Raw genomic sequence first — 20,081 nt, 5'->3', positions numbered from 1 at the left:
CTTTTTTGTCATTACTTTTATTTTGTTGAGAGTAGAGGTTTGCAATGCCCGGATAACGTCTAAAAATTTTAATATAGGATGAGCAAAAAATTATTGGGCTGGATTATTGAGGAATTCTGATAATTGATAGAAGTGATAATCCATAAAGTGCTGTGTTATAGTTAGAATAAAAGTTATGCAGAGATAAGTGGCATAAATGGCCATGTGACTGGCTATGCCAGACTAAGGATTGAAATAAGTATTTAGCATGTTTCGATGAAATTTATAAATATATGAATAGATGAGTGGTTAATTTTTAAATGTTCAACATCCAGATAATAATTTATGATATATTATTATTGAATAGATGAGTCTGATGGTAAAATGAAATGTTAATATTAATTATTTATTGTAATTTTTAATTTATGATATAATTCTTGAATAATATCTTATGGCCAGTTGAAACGTACCATGTTTGAACTGGGCCAGAAAGTCAACACTTTCACATAAACTCATCTGGCTCAAAAACTGTTATAGATACAGCTATGATTCAAATTATTTTAAAGTTAAATATTGGGCTCGACTTTATATTATATTTATATGATATATTACTCTAAAATGTTTCCTCGTTGAAGCTACTATTCTTGTTTGTTGATAAAATTTTCTGGCACTCTTAAAATTTAAATTTATACCCTGTGTTAAAATTTTTATCGAGATTAAAATATTTTACGAATTCAGGAAAAGAAAATTCGATAATATCATCATTTTTCAGGGAAATTATTTTGCTTATATGATCTTTACCAACATTATCTTCAATATCAATCTCTATCGTCGACATTTAAAATTTTAAATTATTTTGAAAATAAGATTTATAATTTTTAAATATAAATTTAAATTTCAAAATTAAATAAAAAAAACTATGCTTTTAGAATTAATTATAAATATAATTTAATAATTTTTATGTGTATTTATTATATAATACTTCGCTACTTTCTTAATTAATAGCTAGTTACAGCTATTTTTTTTAAAAAGTAACGCGATATGGTAGCACAACTGATAATTATAACCAAATTTGGCATCTAACCAAAATAAATAAACAATATACCAATTTGCTCGGTACTGCCTAACCCCTCATTCATAGTTAGTGGGAATTCGCTGTGAATTATAAAAAATACGCTTTATTTTTGTTTTCTACACCACGAATTCGCGCCAACTGTGTATGCAGGGTTAGGCAGTATCTGCTAATTTCTCATTATAGGAGGTTCAGATTAGAGATCTGCAAAGTTAGGGGGCCTAATTCTATTTAAAATAATCGGGTTTGGGCCGGGTCGGGTCGGACCTTGGAAATTTTATTAAATATATCTAAATTTATCAATTTTATATTGAATTTTTTATGTAAAATAAAAATTTTTGATTTAATTTATTGAAACTAAACGCTATATGTCTAAGTAATTATAAAAATTAACTTCTATATTTAAATAAATTAGGGCCTGGCCGGGCCGGTAAATTTTTTTAAAAAAATTTTGGGTTCGGGCCGGGCTTGAAAAATTAGGCCCGATGCAGATCATTAGTTCAGATATTGCAACTAAAAAATTATTTGAACGAAGTTTCTGTTATTTTTTTCTCGGTGAAATATTAATCCTTCTATAATTAAATTTTATTATATTATTAAATATGCATTAAAATTTAAAAAAACATATTTCTTTAAATTTATTTTGATATATTATTGAAATAAGACACATGTGATGTATCACTGTATTTCGTTGATTACATAAAAAATTAAATCTAATTATAATAATAAATTAATCAAAAATTTAGTGCTCTTTAAATATTTTTTCTTATATTTGTATTTATTTATGATACCGACAATGAGCTCAATCGTAATCAGAATCAGGCAATAATTTCACATTCCCGTTTGATACCTTTATAAGTCATAAATTAAAAATGACTCCAAGGTGATTACCAAACATAGTCTAAAATTTTAAAAGGATCATAACTATTTAAAGATGTTATATTTAACCTTACGAATTCATTGTGAAGGATATAGCATTAATTAAAGATAAAATTTAAGTAAGGCCTCAGTGTTCAAGCGTTGCGTTAAATGTATAAATATGAAGCTTTATGAATGATAACGCTATGATAAAATTTGAAAAACATATAATGCGATGAGTTGCTAAAATAATAGCGAATTCGATAAAAAGGTAATATGATTTTTCTTAAAATGATATATAAAATAATTTTATCTCTATTTTAGAAAATGGAATCAGCTGTGATAACGCTGCGTTGAATAACGCTACGCTGAACATAACGCCTTTGTTATAAGTGAGGCCTAAGGCTTTTAAACTTTGATATTAATCATCTTTTTTGCTCCAAGAGTTGAGTGAAAATCACCTTTGCAAACCCGGGTTTCGAACACGCGCGGTATCGACAAATATATATATATAATCTTAGATTTATGAATTTTCTAAAAAAAAAAAACAATTCCAACAACACAGACTCCTATAAAATTACTATTTTTTCAATCATGGTAAATAAAAATTCCAGTCACGCTACCTAAAAGAAGAAACATTTTTTTTTTTTTAAAAAGTTGAATTTTAAAGATAACTGGCAAAAATATTTTTCGTTTGTTAAAAGACAAAATAAAATATTTGGTATATTTAATTTTAATTAATTTATAAAAACCAAAATTATTTAAAAGATTGGATACAAAAAAAAAATATCGATTGTTAAAAATTCTTATAACACGATTTTTTTTTAAAAAAAAAAAATAAGAATAATGACCTGCCTGACTAAGGAAATTTTTGGAGCCAAATTTTTACGGCCGAAAATTTTGCTGATCGCGACCCAATGTTAACTTCAAAATGAGCCTTAAAATTTTAAGAAAATTGAGCAGGGAGGGGTAGAGGCTGTGTTGTTAACCGGTCCGATTTGATTTTTAAAAACGGCTAACTCCATATTTTAGCCAGAGAAACATTGCCCATGCCTTGAGATTTAGCTAATAGGTGTCCAAACCTTTGTGCCATCTATTCAGGCTTGCGTAATATTATGAATAATATACTGAGTTAGCCTTTTTTTTAAAACGGCTCAAATCGAACCGTTTAACAACACTAGGTAGTTTTTTGCAATGGGCGGTTTTTAGCTAGCAAGCCAGCAAACTTTTGCCCAACCACTAATAACTTTTTTTAAAAATTCATTCGCGCGCTAAGTTTGGCTTTTTATTTATTTATTTTAATAAATTTTTTTTAATTACACTTATAAAATGTGTAATTTGAAATTTAAATTTTTTTTTAATTTGTGCATATTTTGACTGAAAAAATATTTAAAATTCACCCATCCATTGATTTAAATATTTTAGAAAATCTGCCCACTTCAGCTCAGAGATTGAGCGGGTGGACGTGGGCAGGCGGGCTAAAAACCTGCCTATCTCAAACCTCTAGGGTGGGGTTCGAACCTAAATCTTTTTTTATTAGTGGAAAAATTATGAAACGTGAAAGGAATGGTGACGATTATCCAGTGAACGTTCCCGGAACAGTTGTGAAACGTTCCCAAAAATAATGTCAAAAATCTAATTTGTTCCATAGTTATGATTGGCTAGACCACAAATTAACTCCCTTGATTACAAAAGTAGGTTATATTCAATAACGGAATAGAAGAAATGTTGAAGAGTACGAAAAAAAGCAACATTAATTCATTTATTACAAATAAAATGAGTAGTATTGAATATATAAAACTTCCCCTTCACCAAACATGGTCCTATTTCTGATATTTCCATCCTCGAACGACATAATGAAGTGGTAATCATAGCGAATTTTATTTTTTGCTTTACCCGCTCATAATGCTAAAATTGATAGAATCTTTTCTTTATTCGATAGTAAATGAACAAATGAGAAGAATAGATTATCCGTGCACTCTAATAAGATCAATTTAATGCATGCGATATAATTTTAAATCGTTTTTATGCTACCAGTTTTATTAATTTTTAAAGAAAAGGCCAAATATATAACGAAAAACATATGTAAATGAAAAATAAATGTGATTTGTAAGTTATATAGATTAATTCGATTTAAATTATTTTATGTTATTTTTATAAAATATTATACTTATTATAATATAATAAAAATAAAGTACATACTCGGAAAAAAAAAAATATATATATATATATAAGATATTTAAAACATAAATGTTTAATTATAACGAAAAAATATTTTTTTTTGTGGTTAAAATCTAAATATAGTTGCGATGCAAAATATAAATAAAATTAACAAAAAAGTTTTTAATATAAAACAAATGACTATATTTGATAAACTAGGAGGGAAATGGGAGTGTTTATGCAATAAAAATAAATGATCGCTTAAAATTAATTTTTTTCTAAATGTCCTTTTTTTCATTAAGCAGGATCTGGCAACCCTACCTATGGCTCTCTTCTAAATACGCTAGGATTTATAGAATATAAATATTTTTGATTCTATTTGTTTATATGGAAATTTAAATTCCTAAAAAAGGAAGGATTAATGATAAAAATAACTGTATTATACTAAAAATAAAATTAAACGTTACAATTTATTCTATATTCAAACCATTACTTATCCTTATTTTGTCAGTTCCATAAGAAGATCTTTTCAAAAAAAATATGCTGGTGCTATAGCCTAACGTAATATGGCGTAACCTCGGCCCATCATTATATATTATGGCTCATTTATAAATATTCCTTTTTTATTTTTTTTAATTAAGTTTGCTTCAAACTTTATTACCAATTTATTTAGTATTATTTATGTTATTTTAAGAATTAAGACCTTAAAAAATCAAATAATTTTAACTTGTTTTATCTTAAAATTAATATGATATAGTAAAAATTTACAATTTCATTGGCGAATATTCTTACCAATTTAATGTTAAGTTGGGTTTTTGCTCAGTCAAATGTATATTATCACCAGAAATTTAATTAGATATTTTTTTAATCATGTTAAAATAATTTTTACTGTTTTATTATAAAATTAATATTGTATAATTAAAGTTCTAAATTTAAATGTATATTATTATTAATAATTTAATGATATGTAGTATTTTTTCTCACTCAAATTTATAATACCACCACCGCACAGATATAAGTATTACATAAAATGTCATATACATAGTGTAGGTATAATAATAGCAACTCATTTCGCCAAGTTAATAAAGTAGAAATTTAATTAGATATTTTTTTAATCATGTTTTAAATAATTTATAACTCTTTTATTATAAAATTAATATTGTATAATAAGAGATGGATAATATTCTTACCAATTTAATGTTATGGATAATATTCTTACCAATTTTATGTCAAATGGTGTTTTTCCACACTTTATATTACTCAGAGACCTGCAGAGGTACCATTTATACGGCCCGACCCGGATTTTTTTTTCAAAATTTTCAGCCCGGCCGGGTTTTTTTTAAAAAAATATTTTATTTTATTTTAATTTTTATAGCTAATAATGGCGATTTCAAATATTTGGTTTTAAAATATACAGCCCGGCCCGAGTACACGGGCCAGGCTTGGGGCCGGGCCTGTAGGTCTCTGATATTACTAGTGTAGAATTGGTATGATATCAAGATTTTAATTATCCTATTTTTTAATATATTTTTAAATAATATCTGGCCCCGACCACAAACAAGTATAATTATTAAAAATATTGAAATAATATTAAATATATTTTAAAATCTAAGTAATTTATGACCCTTTCTTTAGCTACCATTTTCAAAGTATCCTTTTTTAAATTTTTTTAGGGGGTTCTTAAAATTTTTTCCGAGGGCTCTAGCCCGTGTGCCTTGACCCCCTAGTGACGCTACTTTGTTTTTTTATAAAATTAATATTGTATAATAAAAATTTAATATTTTAATGGATAATATTATCGCCAATTCAAGTTTGAGAGGTGTTTTTTTTTCTCGTTCAAATATAAATGATGTTCGTTTATAAAATGTTTTAATTAATACTTAAATAATGTGGAGTTGGTTTAAAAATAAAGTAGAAATAAAATTAGATATTTTTAGGAACGCGTTCTGGAAGGTTCTGAGATCTGTAACATAGAACGGAATTGGAATGGAACAAATCTTTTGACCGGAAACGGCGGCTTTGGAACCAAAAATGCATTCGTTCCGGGTCCCTTATAGAAAGTGATGATGTTTTCTCTTCTTTTATCAAAACAAAATGATAATCGGAAATTTTTCTGTGATAAATCGTCTGTTAAGTATTATAATGTTCTATATCCACTTTTTTGAATTCTTCTGTACTATATTCTTACATATCCAACAGTAAAAATTTTAAAATTTAATGATAATAATTTATTTTGCATTATTAAATTGTGAATTTTTATTTTTAATACAAGAAATCCTTTTTTTTCTTGAATGCTCTTTTGAACAATTTTTTTAAAAAATGGATGTGAAACATTATAATCCTCATCATACGAAATGACAGAGGAAATATCAAATTTTATTTCATTTAACTAAATAAAATGAGTTATTAAATTAGAAATATTGGACAAAAGCTGAAAAATTGAATATGCTGAGCACCACCCTCTGTGGGCCTCTAAATGTATGAATGGAATTAATAATCCATTTTTTTTTAAATTTTAACCTACAAGTCGAACTTTATTTGATGTCTTTTCTAATAAAATATTTTACAACTATGGTAATTATCCGTATATATATGTCTATATGGGACATGGAATCCATTTGGGATATCGAATCTCTCATATTTTACATGATTTACTGAGGCAAATTTTAAATTTAAAATGTTCTTAAATAATTTCTAGAATAATTCTTTTAAATAAAGTTAATTATACCCCCCTCTTACCCCCCCCCCTTACCTTTCGCCATAGCAAATTCCTGCGTACGCGCCCTGCCGTATATTATTTTCCTAACGGGAAACTTAAAAATGAAATATGAAATCTTGTTAAAGTTTTGCTAAGTAACCCTTTACTCTAAACAATTCTAGCAAAAAAAATATTTATCAAAATATAAATTAGATGGTCTTGTTTTTAAGTCATTTGGCGGCTTTTCGTATTTTATTTTTTTTTTTAAATTTTACGAAAGAAATTTTTGTAAAAGGTAGTTAGTAATGTTAAGTAGGATTCTTTTTTGTTACACAACTAGGACATCGATAAGGATTTTGGTTAAAATAAATCGGGAAATCTTTGACCTAAAACATTGTGATTTTGAGATCAAATGATTATAATAAGGAAAAGTTAAAAGGTTTTATAATAATAATAATGTAATATATCGTTGGTCTCACTGCAAAACGACTATATATTTTTTTTTTAAATCCACAAGGAGAGACAAAATAAGAGTATTTCAATATTAAAGATTAATTTCAAATTTAGTACGATAATATGCCATTTACAAAATTATCTCAAACAACGTGTTAAACATTCACTTAATATAACAATGGGAATTGAGATGTGAATGTCCGACCCGCAAAGCTTAAAAATCCGGCCAGCAAAAAATTATAAATGGCTGGGCCATTAAAAGTAAAAAATAAACTGGTCGGGCCGGATAGCTCGAAAATCTATTATTTTTGCTTAAAATTTAAATTTTGATAAAATATTTTTGTATTTTAAGTTAATATTTTGATTTTGATGAATAATATTTGGAAAATAAAATAAGTTATTGCATGCTTATTTCTTTATATAAGAGCTGTCTAACTAAATAACTAAAATCTATAAATTAAAGAAGATTCATCAAATATTTAACCAAGTTATTAATTATAAATGATTCAATTACAAATGTACACAATACAGGTATCAAAAAACAATTGATTTATAAAACGGTTGTTATAGAAATAGAAAACTATAGAGTAAAGAGCCTAAATTGACATCTAAAAAGAAATAGATATAGATATCAAAAATGTCCGAATCAGTGACTTTTAGTAAATAAAGGGTCTGGAAATGAGTAAAAAATTATTATCAGGCCTGGATGTGCCGGAAAAATATTTAAATAACGGTCCGGGGAACTTGTGCGAAAAATTTTAGTGAACCGAAATAAGCAGGGCAGAGTTTAGCAATCCACTTGGAATATATAATTATATAATATTTTTGCCATAATCTTAAGATAAGGATAGAATTAAAGTTTTAAATAACGATAGACATTTTTATTGGTTATTGGTATAGGAACTTTATTAATAACCCCATCAATTAGAAAAGACGCATTTCAAAAAGTTCGTTGGTTAGAACACTGCAATGAGATCTTGTAAAAATTATTATAATATAATGAATTTATTTTTACTTGTACATGATCTGGTACAATAGAAATGTTATAAGGACAAATAAGGACCCGATTATTGTGTAAATTACGAAATTGAAAATCTTCATAGACCTCCAAAATTTATCATTGATTTTAACCTCGTCACCGTTACATAGCATCAGAAATTTAAATTCTTCGTATTTAGTACTACTAGATGAGGAGGAAACTATTTCATCTTTGCTCTTTGGCCATAATTTTGTCAATTTTCTTGTATCCAAAACGCTGAATTTTAATTTAGGCGCTAAGGACGATTCGGGAAAGTTGCTAAGATTTATATTCCCTGTGGGACTATAAGGTGAAGGATGGACGTTGTTATTTGTAGAAAATTTTACCATTTTTTTTTATTGAGTGAAAACTTTAGCAAGATGTTTTTTTCCTTCCTTTTATTCTTATTTTAATATCTAAATATCTCAGGAATCAGCAAAGGGCAATGTTTAAAGTCTCTTTCATTTCTCGTTTAAAATAATTTATAGAGTATAATTAATAAATATCTGATTTTGTAATTATATCTTTTGTGTTTTTAATTTTTTTTAAAATTTTTTTAAAAATTTTTTAAATTAAATTTTAAAAAATGGGGAAAAATTAAGAATTATTATAAGCATTAAAAAAAATCGATAACAAAAAAGGAAAATAATATATACTTGGAATATGACATGACTTAAATACAGTTGGGCTGTAAACTAAGTGGTTATGATTGCCTGATTTATCCGAATTCCTTAATGGAGGTTATCTTTCTAATGTAGCAATCCAAGAAAGAAACATTTTCAAATATCCCCTCATCATCCTTATAACAATAGTATTATATATAATCTATAAAATATTCATTCTAATTTCTCAATAATTTATATAACAACAAATACCTATCAAAACAACTTGTACAATTAAACCACCTAATCGATTAACTAACTGTTACTATTAAATCTCGACTAATTATTTTAAATAATATAAATTTGCATTTATCTTCTCCTAATTTTGTATCGATAAAATAACACTTTAATAAACTTATTTAAATAAACCAGATGGCTTACATATTCATTAAGTAGCTCCAAGATTTACCTAAAGTATGACTTGCCATTTGGCCCTCCTATTCATAATAACGCCAGCGCAGTTATATATTTATTTAATCATATTATCATTTTATCTATCACTTGAAAAACCTATCGACCTCCTACCCTCAATAAATCTATTTCATAAAATAATAGATAATTTATCAAAAAAGATAGAAGGAAAGAATGAAAGAAAGTTCGGTTCTTAAATGAGAATCAGATTCTGGTGTTTTAGCTTGCGCTTCCGGTTTCATACTTTATTAATAAGAAATTTCAAAAATCTTTTTAATAAGGTTCAAGTTTAATTTCAAAAGGCAGACAGGGTTCCTGCTTCTACAAATTTTTAAAAAAGAGGTTCTGGATATTAGATTATTTTTTTCTGGTTCCTTTCTAAAAGTTCTAGTTTCAAGTAATAGAGAGAATAATTTGATTTAAAAGCTGTCTCCAAAACCAAAGTTTCAAAACTTTCGCAAATTTTAAAATCATGCTAAATTTTCGAAATTTTTAAAAATTTTTGGAATTATGTCTCATAGGTTAGGACATGTTTTTATTTTTATTTAGAATTATTATTTATTTATTTTGATCAAAGTTTCGAAAGTTTGTGAATTCAATTTTTTGATATTTTAGACGCAACCTTAATAAATTTTTAAATATAATACGAATTCTCAAATATTTTGATTTTGACTAATATTTTAACAAATATTAATGAATGATATAAAATTTTCTTGTATATTATTTATAAAAAAAAAATATTTTGAAAATTGAATAGATTTTTTTTAATTGCACAATATAAAAATGTAATAAAAATGGCAAAATAAATTTCTTTTAAATTATTGAATATGTAATTTATATTAATTAGATGATGATATCTTAACTCAAGATTCAACTGAAATTTTTGATATCTGAATGAAATATATTTAAAATTTAACAGGCATCTAAAGTAAGGAGTAAGATGAAAGGGCGCATACGCAGAAATTTCCTAGGTATAATGGCGGGTAATTTAAATTAAAAAAAAAAAATTTCTTGCACTTATTTAAGAATATTTAAGTTTCAGGAATTTATTAGGACTATTGACTATAAAATATTGAGAATTTCTAATACACAAATTCAAATATAAATATTAAGTACATATTTTTAGGATATGAATAATCACTAAAATAAATATCTCAAAAAATAATTTTGTAAAAAAAAAGATATAAATTTTTCAAACATTTAAAATTTGATATTTAAATTTAAATTATAGTTTTTAAAAAAAATATGTCGGAAATGTAAATTTTAATCTAGCAAAAATATTCTTAAGAATTATTGCACATATATAAACCTGCAAATAATTGATGGAAAAAATATATGGTGAATTATAAATTTGAGAAAATTAAAGAAGCATATTATAAAATTAATTTATAATGTGAAAAATTCAATCTTCTTTAGGATTGAGCTAAAATTTCAAAGATTTCATCAGTGCTTAATGTCAACTCTTTATGTATAAAGAAGGACTAATCCATTCAATCAGTATTCTTCAGTAGTGTTAACCGGCTCAATTTGATCCGATTTTTAAAAACGGCGAACTCATTATTTTATCCAAAAAACTATCAAGCAAGCCAGAAGATTTTGCATATATATGGCACAAGGGTTTTAACATCTATTAGCGAAATCTCGAGGCCTAGCTCTAATTAAAATATTGCATTAGCCGTTTTTAAAAATCGGCTCAAATCAAGTCATTTAACAATACTACTTTTCAGGTATGTTTTATCCGTGTTAAATAAGAAAATGTACTTTTATTGGTAGAAGTACTAATGGGTAGAGTTGCAAAAATATACAATTGTTTTATATATTGCAAAAATAATCTAAAATATGTTTAAAATTTTGCGAAGCATTTATAGCATTTTTGGAACATTATCAACCATGTTTAACCCTTCTATACCCACAATTTGCACACAGCTAGTAGTTCATCACGGGATATTTTAACATCTTCAAAATAGAAATTGGCCAAACATTTAATATTTACTCAATTAAGATTTAAAATAGATTCGGAAGGATTCTGCAGTAATAATATTTATCAGCTGCAGAGGAACCATTTGTACGGCCCGGCCCGAATTTTTTTCCCAAAAATTTTTTTACGACCCGGCCCGGGTTTAGAAATTTTAGGCCCGGCCAGGCCCGAATATTTTAAAAAAAAAATTTGGGGCCGGCCCGGCCTAGATTTAAAAAAAAATTTTTTAGGCCCGGCTCGGAATTTTTAAAAATTATATTCGACCTGGTATATTCAAAAAATTCATTATTTCGTATTTTATCATATTTTTCGGCGAGTATTATCATTTAATAAGCAAGTATATTAGCTAATGTTGTTAAACGGCTCGTTTTGAGCCGATTTTTAAAAACGGCTAACTCAATATTTTGAAAAATATTGACTAAGCCTCGAAATTTCGATACTATATGTCTAGACCTTTGCTCCTTCTATGAGCAAAATTTTCAGCCTTGCACAATATTTTTCTGGATAAAACACTGAGTTAGCCGTTTTTAAAAATCGGCTCAAAACAAGCCTTTTAACAACACTTTTTTTTTTAAATTCTAAACAGATATTTAGTATATTACAAATTGATACTACAAAAAATTTGTGTAAATAAAATTTTGAGAATATACTATGTATTTATAAAAAAAATAAAAATGATATTTTTGGGCCGGGCCTGAAAATTTTTTTAGGCCTGCAGGTCTCTGATATTTATAGAATTATAAGTGCTGCCTGTTTAATCAATAACCCGTCATTCTTTAGAGTTATAAAAGTATTCAAAACGGGCATAAAGAGATTCATTTTATAGTATCCTTCTACTGACCCTATATATTTCATTGAGATGAGCGCCTTCCTGTTGATAAATATCAAATTCATACTCTACTTTTGATTCAGCAATGACAAATAATTTATGAAATTCTTTACCTATATTTGGCCTAATCATATAAAGTTTCAATATATTGCTTTCAGCTATTCAGAGTCTCTATTAAATTGATTATTTTAAAATGGTAGATAAATATAACGTCAAGGAAAATTTGAAACCGGTATTCATAGAATAAATTATTAGCGTATTAATTTCTCCTATGAATATAATAAATAAATTTAAATTGGAATATCGCTATAAGAGGTAGGATTGATTATTATAAAATATAAAGTAATAATTATAGAACATAAATATTTTTGAAAAATATTTAAGACGGAATCTGAAATTTTTGGCTTATGAGGTGCCCTCGCCCCCTTTGCTCACGCGTAGGCCTACAAAAAAACGAATCGAATCGAATTTTCGAATCGAATAATTGCGCTATTCGTATTCGTACGAATAATAAAATCATTATTCGTTTCGATTCGTCGAATATTCGATTCGATTCGAAAATTTTTCTAAAGCTTATAAAATATTTTGCAAAAAATTTTTTACAGATGTTTAAAGATGACACTTTTAAGGATTCTCTAAACTAATTGTCATTACAATATAAAAATTTATAGAAAATAAACGAAATAAAACCCAATGATTTCATATAACGTTAACCAAACAAATTGACCAAAATATCCGATTTTTAGAATTAGAATTGCTTATAAAAAAATATTTAAACTATTTCTTCAATCTAATATTAAAATTTTTTAAAAATGTACAATAATCTCATTTTATAAAAATAGAAAATAATACACAAAAATATAAAATTATAGTAAATCCGAATTTGATAATATCCAATTTTTTAAGCATAAAGTCTTTCTAATAGTTTCCTCCTTCAAAGACATTCTATTTTTCATTATCATATTTGTTCCTATTGAGAACAACCGCTCACATGAAGCCAAAGATCCCTGAATTGACAATATATCAGTTGCCATTTTTGACAACACAGGAAAACGATCCCCATGCAATCTCCACTACTCTAAGGGACTCTTATTTGAACTGATTCTTATTTCGTTAAGATATGTCTCCACCTAACATACTGATGCGATGTTATTTTGTTTAAAAATTCTATCCATGTTCGACTGTACTATTGGGTTAACTGATGTTGATTTGATTTGATATTATATTTTATTTTGTAATCATTATATACATCTTTAAATTTTTCTAATAGATTTGTCGTGTCTATGTTATATGTAGTTGGTAGTTGCTCAAAAAATTCCATTTTTAGTCTAGGATCCAGTATTGTTGATATTATAGTGTGAATATTTGTTAAGTTATAATAAGTTTCTATTTTCTCAATCGCACTGATAGATATTTGCGAATAATTACGAATATTTATATATAAATAATTTCGAATAATACGAATATATTTTCCTCATTATTCATATTCGATTCGAAATTTCGAATCGATATGAATAACAAATAATTCGTTTTAGGCCTACTCACGCTCCTGGTTAGGGTAGTTAATTAAAGGTTTAGAATTTGTTTAGGGTTAATTTAAGGTTTGATAGATATGGGTTAGGGTTAAAAAAATATATTAGAAATGCTTTTAAATAAAAAACATGTCAAATATGATAGGTCATGTGATTATAAAAGAGAAATATAAATAAATCAATATCGACAATATTCTTTTGTTAAACAATATTCAAATTAGGTGCATTTAGATAAAGCAAGAAAATTGTTAATATCATGAATATCAACTTTATAGAGAAAATAATTAAAATACCAAGTTTTGATTTCGGGTCTTGATTCGAGATCTTTATCGGTCTCGAGCAATGCGCCTGAAAATTGATCTAGCTCAGTCATTTCGAGGAAGTAAAAGTCGTAAGCGGCCATCTTCCAGGCCCAACGTGTCAGACGATTGTTCGATATCTTTGGCAGATCCCTCTTTTCCCCGAACAACCGTTCCAAGGGTTTATGGTCTGTCCGAAGTTTAAATTTTCGACCGTAGATAAAGTTGTGGAATTTTTCTATTCCAAATAACAATGCCCTCGCTTCTTTATCGATAGGCGCATAATGTTTCTCCGACTGTAACAACGTCCGAGACGCGAATGCTATGGGTTTTTCCTCGTTTTGTGAAACCTTATGAAGTAAAACAGCCCCCAGTCCTGTATCTGACGCGTCACACTCCATAATCAACGGTAATTTAGCATTATACGGCGTTAAGGTTTCTTCCGCTGATAACAATGTCTTAACCTTATCGAAAGCCTCCTGCTCTACATTAGTCCAACACCATGGTACTTTTACACTAGTCAATCGATGTAACACAGCTGCTTCACTATGAAGATTGGGAATGAACCGTTCATGATATGTGACAAGCCCAAGAAATGAACGTAACTGATGAACATTCTTGGGGTTAGGTGCGGCCTGGATTGCTTTAACTTTCTCTTCGCTTGGATGTACCCCATTTTGGTCGATAACTATACCTAAAAATGAAACAGATTTCCGTAGAAATTGGACCTTTTCAAATTTAGCTTTGAGGCCGGCTTCCTGCAGCCTTTCGAGTACTATTTTTAAATTAGCCAGGTGTTCGGCGTCATTTTCGCCGGAGATAATTACATCGTCCAAATACACTCCAGTCATCGGGCAATCTTTCAAAACATTGTCCATGTAACGCTGGAAAATAGTTGGTGCGCACGAAAGCCCAAACGGCATCCTTCGGTATCGAAAATATCCTTTATGTGTTGAGATGACCAAATATTCTTGGGACTCTGGCTCAACGGCCATTTGTAGATACGCGTCCTTTAAATCTATCACCGTAAAACGGTTCCCCCCTGAATCTTAACCAATAAGTCATCCAGTGTAGGAATAACGTGATGATCATATAATAGATGGGGATTTAGACTCACCTTGAAATCTGCGCAAATACGAATCTCGCCATTGTTTTTTCTGACATTTACTGTTGGGGTTGCCCATGGCACCCTAGTTATAGAGGAATCGATGGGCTCCAAAATCTCAGCAGCCACAAGGCGATCCAGTTCTAGTTCAACCGCTCTGCGTAACGGAAATGGCACTCGACGAGCTGGAAACGATTTTGGAACAGCCGTATCTTTTAATTGAAGTCGCACCGCGTAATTACGTATCAACCCCGGTTTGTCGTCAAAAACAGCTTTAAACTGTTTAGCTAACAAATGCCCCATTGAGTCTTCCGTTAGTGACATCCTCGATCCGTGTGAACATCGATTGTATTCGAACGGCCCATCGAGGCTTTGGCCCGCGGGGGCACCGAATGTATTCGAGCGGCCCATCGGGGCATCGTTGGTTTGGTGGCAACTTGATGTTATTGTTTCTCTATTCGTTTTGAGAACCTGTTGTATGCTTACCTGTCTCGGTAACTCAAACCCAAATGCTAAAATCCATGGCAACCCAAACAGAGGTAAATCATTTGACTTTATTATAATAACTGATAAATTGCGAATTTCCTTCCCCACTTGCACACGAACCATGGCTTCACCCATAAGATCCAAAGGCTTATCTCCATAGGCTGCTAATGGGTTTGTGGAAGATGTTAATGGTTTGCCAATTTTCTCCCAAATATTCAATCCTATAATCGAGGCTTGTGCTCCTGTATCATAATCAAAAGTGACACTAAGTCCATTTATTTTGGCTGTGATCTTAGCCCTTTTATTTAATCCCCTTGTCCAGAGATTATTAATCGAATCACTTGAGTGAAAATGTGGTTTCACTGAGTTTAAATTGCGATATACAGGCTTACTAAGGCAACATGCTGCGAAATGTCCGGTTCTCTGGCACTTAAAACATGTTTTGTCTTTAGCTGGGCATAAATATCTTTCATGCCAGCCGGCACAATTCTTACATTTATTATCGTAAAACTTATTATTAGGCTTCCTATAATTATTATCTCTCTTAACAAACTCTTGTGAATTAGGCATTTTATGTTTGTTATCTTGCGGTCTGACACTATTTACCAAGTCTTTCTTGATGGTCATTTCGTTTTGAGCATTTTCTGTTGCCGTGGCCATATCTAGCACGAATTGGAACGTTTTATCAACTATCCCTTTAATGTGAAATTTAAATCGATATACAGTTTTTAAACTGTTATCAATTTCATCTAATTACTAGTGCAACCAACAACAATGCTCAAAATGGATCAAAGTGTTATTAACGAAAATTTCGATTTAGTGATTTTAAATGAATGCAGTCATGTTACCAATATATTAATAGATAAAGGGATAAGTGAAACGGAAATTGACCAGAAGGTCAAAATGTTTAGGGAAATGCTCATGAACTCTTTCGGAAACGCGACCGGAAGTGAGAAAGAAGCGGCTCAAAACGACGGGACTTATTTGGAGAGTGGGCGGGAGGAACGCGTCGAATCCAAACAAAAACCAAAGAAAAAACATTCCAAAAAGCTCCGCGAAAACAAACCTGTCAATCATTCCACTACGCCCACGCTCGAAATATCTAACCATTTTGATAACGCGCTAGAAGTCATCAAAAATGACGGCAAAGCCGTCAAGAAATTCAAAGAAATCCCCCTTATCCAGTCTAAGATGGATGCCATTCTCCCACCAAATCAACTCACAAAGAACACTGCTATTGAAAACAAAACATCAAAAAAAATCTTACATTCTACGGCCCTTCAAAATGGCCTTTCAATTTCTACGGAAGATTTGGGGCTAGTTGACCCCAGGTCTAGAAACGGGACCAAGAAAGGGTCACGAGAGATCAGTACTACCACCGCGTTAGATCAGAAAATGGTAATCAAACGCGAGAAGAAAACGCGCAAGCGCGCCTCCTCGACCGAGATGAGTGAAGGTGCCGGTGTCGACGATGTTGACATTGACGTTGACACCCAGACATTGCTCAATGATAAGGTATCATCAAACAAAGATAGGATCACCGAAAAACACGCTCATAAAAGAAAAAATTCCGCGAAGAACAAAGAGGCCTCTAAGAACGTCTCGCGTACCTCTGAGATAATAAAACCCGCTAAGGATAAAGTAGTAAAAGTTCTGACAGAGCAACCCGCACCCCAAGCCCGTAAATCTTCGTCCTCTAAGATTCACTCCTCTTCAAAAAATGGTGGTAGTCAACTCTCCGAAGGCAAGAATATGCGGAAGCCAATCAAATCTGTTTATCCGGATGATAGGGAGGCTCTCCGAAATTTTTTCGTAGATCTGTTGATGGAAGGGCAAGCCTCGCCCACGCGCTTAAGTCCCAGTGAAAACAGCGACGATGCTTCCACCGAATCCGAGTCGGAAGAAAAATCTTCCAGCGACGAGGCGGCCGAAGATGATTCGGCGAAAGTTTCTTTACTCAAACAACTGATGCTATCCTTCGCCCAATCCTCCTCCAAAAAAACTAAGAAACGCGATAAAGAAAGCGGTAAAAAATCTAAAGGGACAACCTCGGCGATAACGTCCTCTCTGCCCGAAAGGCGATCCAAACATTCCAGGAAAAGACAAGAGCGACCTTCGGATATAGGAGCGGTCTTGAAGGCTTATTTAAACGATATCCAAAAGGCGGCCGAAACGAAGGGCGGAAAGCCTAAAAGGGATGATCGCGACCATAAAACTAGACGCGGAAAAAGTAAGAAAATTGCCATTTTTGACAACACAGGAAAACGATCCCCATGAAATCTCCACTACTCTAAGGGACTCTTATTTGAACTGATTCTTATTTCGTTAAGATATGTCTCCACCTAACATACTGATGCGATGTTATTTTGTTTAAAAATTCTATCCATGTTCGACTGTACTATTGGGTTAACTGATGTTGATTTGATTTGATATTATATTTTATTTTGTAATCATTATATACATCTTTAAATTTTTCTAATAGATTTGTCGTGTCTATGTTATATGTAGTTGGTAGTTGCTCAAAAAATTCCATTTTTAGTCTAGGATCCAGTATTGTTGATATTATAGTGTGAATATTTGTTAAGTTATAATAAGTTTCTATTTTCTCAATCGCACTGATAGATATTTGCGAATAATTACGAATATTTATATATAAATAATTTCGAATAATACGAATAATTTTCCTCATTATTCATATTCGATTCGAAATTTCGAATCGAATATGTAATAACAAATAATTCGTTTTAGGCCTACTCACGCTCCTGGTTAGGGTAGTTAATTAAAGGTTTAGAATTTGTTTAGGGTTAATTTAAGGTTTGATAGATATGGGTTAGGGTTAAAAAAATATATTAGAAATGCTTTTAAATAAAAAACATGTCAAATATGATAGGTCATGTGATTATAAAAGAGAAATATAAATAAATCAATATCGACAATATTCTTTTGTTAAACAATATTCAAATTAGGTGCATTTAGATAAAGCAAGAAAATTGTTAATATCATGAATATCAACTTTATAGAGAAAATAATTAAAATACCAAGTTTTGATTTAATTAACTTAATTTTGCATTAGGTCCTGATGTTGTTAAATAACCTAACTTGGTTGGTCCCAAGTCACTAAACCAATCGTCTCCTATCCAATTTTTAATTCCCTTTTATGGTGATATTCAATCACAAGGTCAAGAGAATTGCGAATAGTGTTGCTGAACTGTTAAATCAAGCCGGCATAGCTGCTACTCGAATAGAGTGACCGGATTATTTATTTTCTAAATAATGTTTCAAAATAAATAAATAATTTATATCAGAGGTCTGCAAACCCGGACCGTAAACTAATATAGAACAAAAGACGTTTAGGTAGTTTCGATTTTTAATATCATGTAATTATAAAATGGAACGATCTAGCCTTAATTTGTAACCCATAGGCTGGGGAAAATTTTCAGGCCAAGCAAAATTTTCTTTAAAAAAAGCTTATATAAAGTGATTGGCCAGGCCGGACATAAGATTATCAGAACTAATACAACTATAGGTCAAAACTAAAATTTATTAGAGGAATAGGAAGCCTTAAAATGACTCTTTAGTAATTTTATTTTTTCAGAGTTTGCCATTAATGTTATTGGTATTGTAATTATTAGTAGAATTCGTAAATTCTAACTGGATAACCTGATTGTTAAATCCGCTATACGTCTGGCAACCTCTGACAATTGGCTTCCTACGACCAAGCAACTTATCAAGCTCTTCTCCTAAAACGCATAAGGTCGCCTTCCCTACTCCCCGTTAGTGCGTTCATATGCTCTTGCCTGTCTTGCGAGCTACACACACTGACAAAACCTCCTTGCTTCTGCAGGCAAATGATCTATAGAAGTCTCTTTCATTAGTCGATCTTCCCTTATCCTAAAAAAAGAACTTGGATAAGCCTCTAGTTGGCAACTCCGTTGTATACTTTAAATTGAGGTGCCAACCTGAGGACGATTCTCTACTCTTCTTTATTTCTGCAGACAGCGGGCACGAATTTAACGATGCTTTCCCATCGCGAAACCTTGAACAGCTCATTAAGTATAATGAGCTACAACACGCCATCGGTCTTAGACTTAATTGGGTGTCACTGTATACTCTGTCAAACGTCGGTCAACTCCAAAAGCCATCTCTCTTTGCATTGCAAGCGCTGTAGTGGCTAGGCATTCAAAATGCAATGATACTATTCAGGGCCTTATAATCTGCATCAACCCATCAACCTTCAAACCTACTGGCCTTTACAATTCCGATGGTAAGCGGCCTGATGATTCTACTATGATCCCTTGGAAGAGGGGGGAATTCCTAACCTAGGATTTCTCATGCATCAATCCTCTTGCCCCTTCCAATATAAATAAAGATGCCCTACTAGACGCCGAGATAAATAAACTCTCTAAATACGTCATCGCTTCTTGCTAACTCTACATTCCTACAACTTATCGCCAAAACTCTAACATTGTTCGGCTCTCATGCCCCGGCCTTATTTAAAGAACTGGGAAAACGAATCTCTACTAGGACCGAGGATCCCAAAG

The 20,081-nt window shown here is 30.3% G+C and overlaps 2 protein-coding genes across 2 annotated transcripts in view; one reads left to right on the top strand and one right to left on the bottom strand.

Moving 5' to 3' along the window:
* LOC135928194 (receptor-type guanylate cyclase gcy-22-like) overlaps window positions 1-8,314 on the bottom strand; it is a 28,963-nt gene extending 20,649 nt beyond the window's left edge. The window contains exon 1 of the mRNA XM_065464578.1: window positions 8,236-8,314. Within this exon, the coding sequence (XP_065320650.1) occupies window positions 8,236-8,243 (8 nt within the window). The 5' untranslated portion in view covers window positions 8,244-8,314. The remainder of the gene's footprint in view (window positions 1-8,235) is intronic.
* Window positions 8,315-16,314: 8,000 nt separating this feature from the next.
* LOC135928777 (uncharacterized) lies at window positions 16,315-17,817 on the top strand. The gene has a single exon (XM_065465240.1). It carries the CDS (start codon window positions 16,315-16,317, stop codon window positions 17,815-17,817), a length of 1,503 nt encoding a protein of 500 aa, XP_065321312.1.
* The last annotated feature ends 2,264 nt before the right edge of the window (window positions 17,818-20,081 follow it).

The sequence above is a fragment of the Gordionus sp. m RMFG-2023 genome, chromosome 4 (assembly GCF_954871325.1).
Source record: "Gordionus sp. m RMFG-2023 chromosome 4, tfGorSpeb1-WG-v2, whole genome shotgun sequence".
Lineage (NCBI taxonomy): Eukaryota > Metazoa > Nematomorpha > Gordioida > Chordodea > Parachordodidae > Gordionus > Gordionus sp. m RMFG-2023.
The sequence above is the reverse complement of the archived record's forward strand: the minus strand, read 5'-3'. Positions and strand labels throughout refer to the sequence as shown.

What these genes read in the sequence shown, in the direction of transcription:
- LOC135928777 (XM_065465240.1), top strand. Translation starts at nt 16,315, where the DNA reads ATGCTCAAAATGGATCAAAGTGTTATTAACGAAAATTTCGATTTAGTG.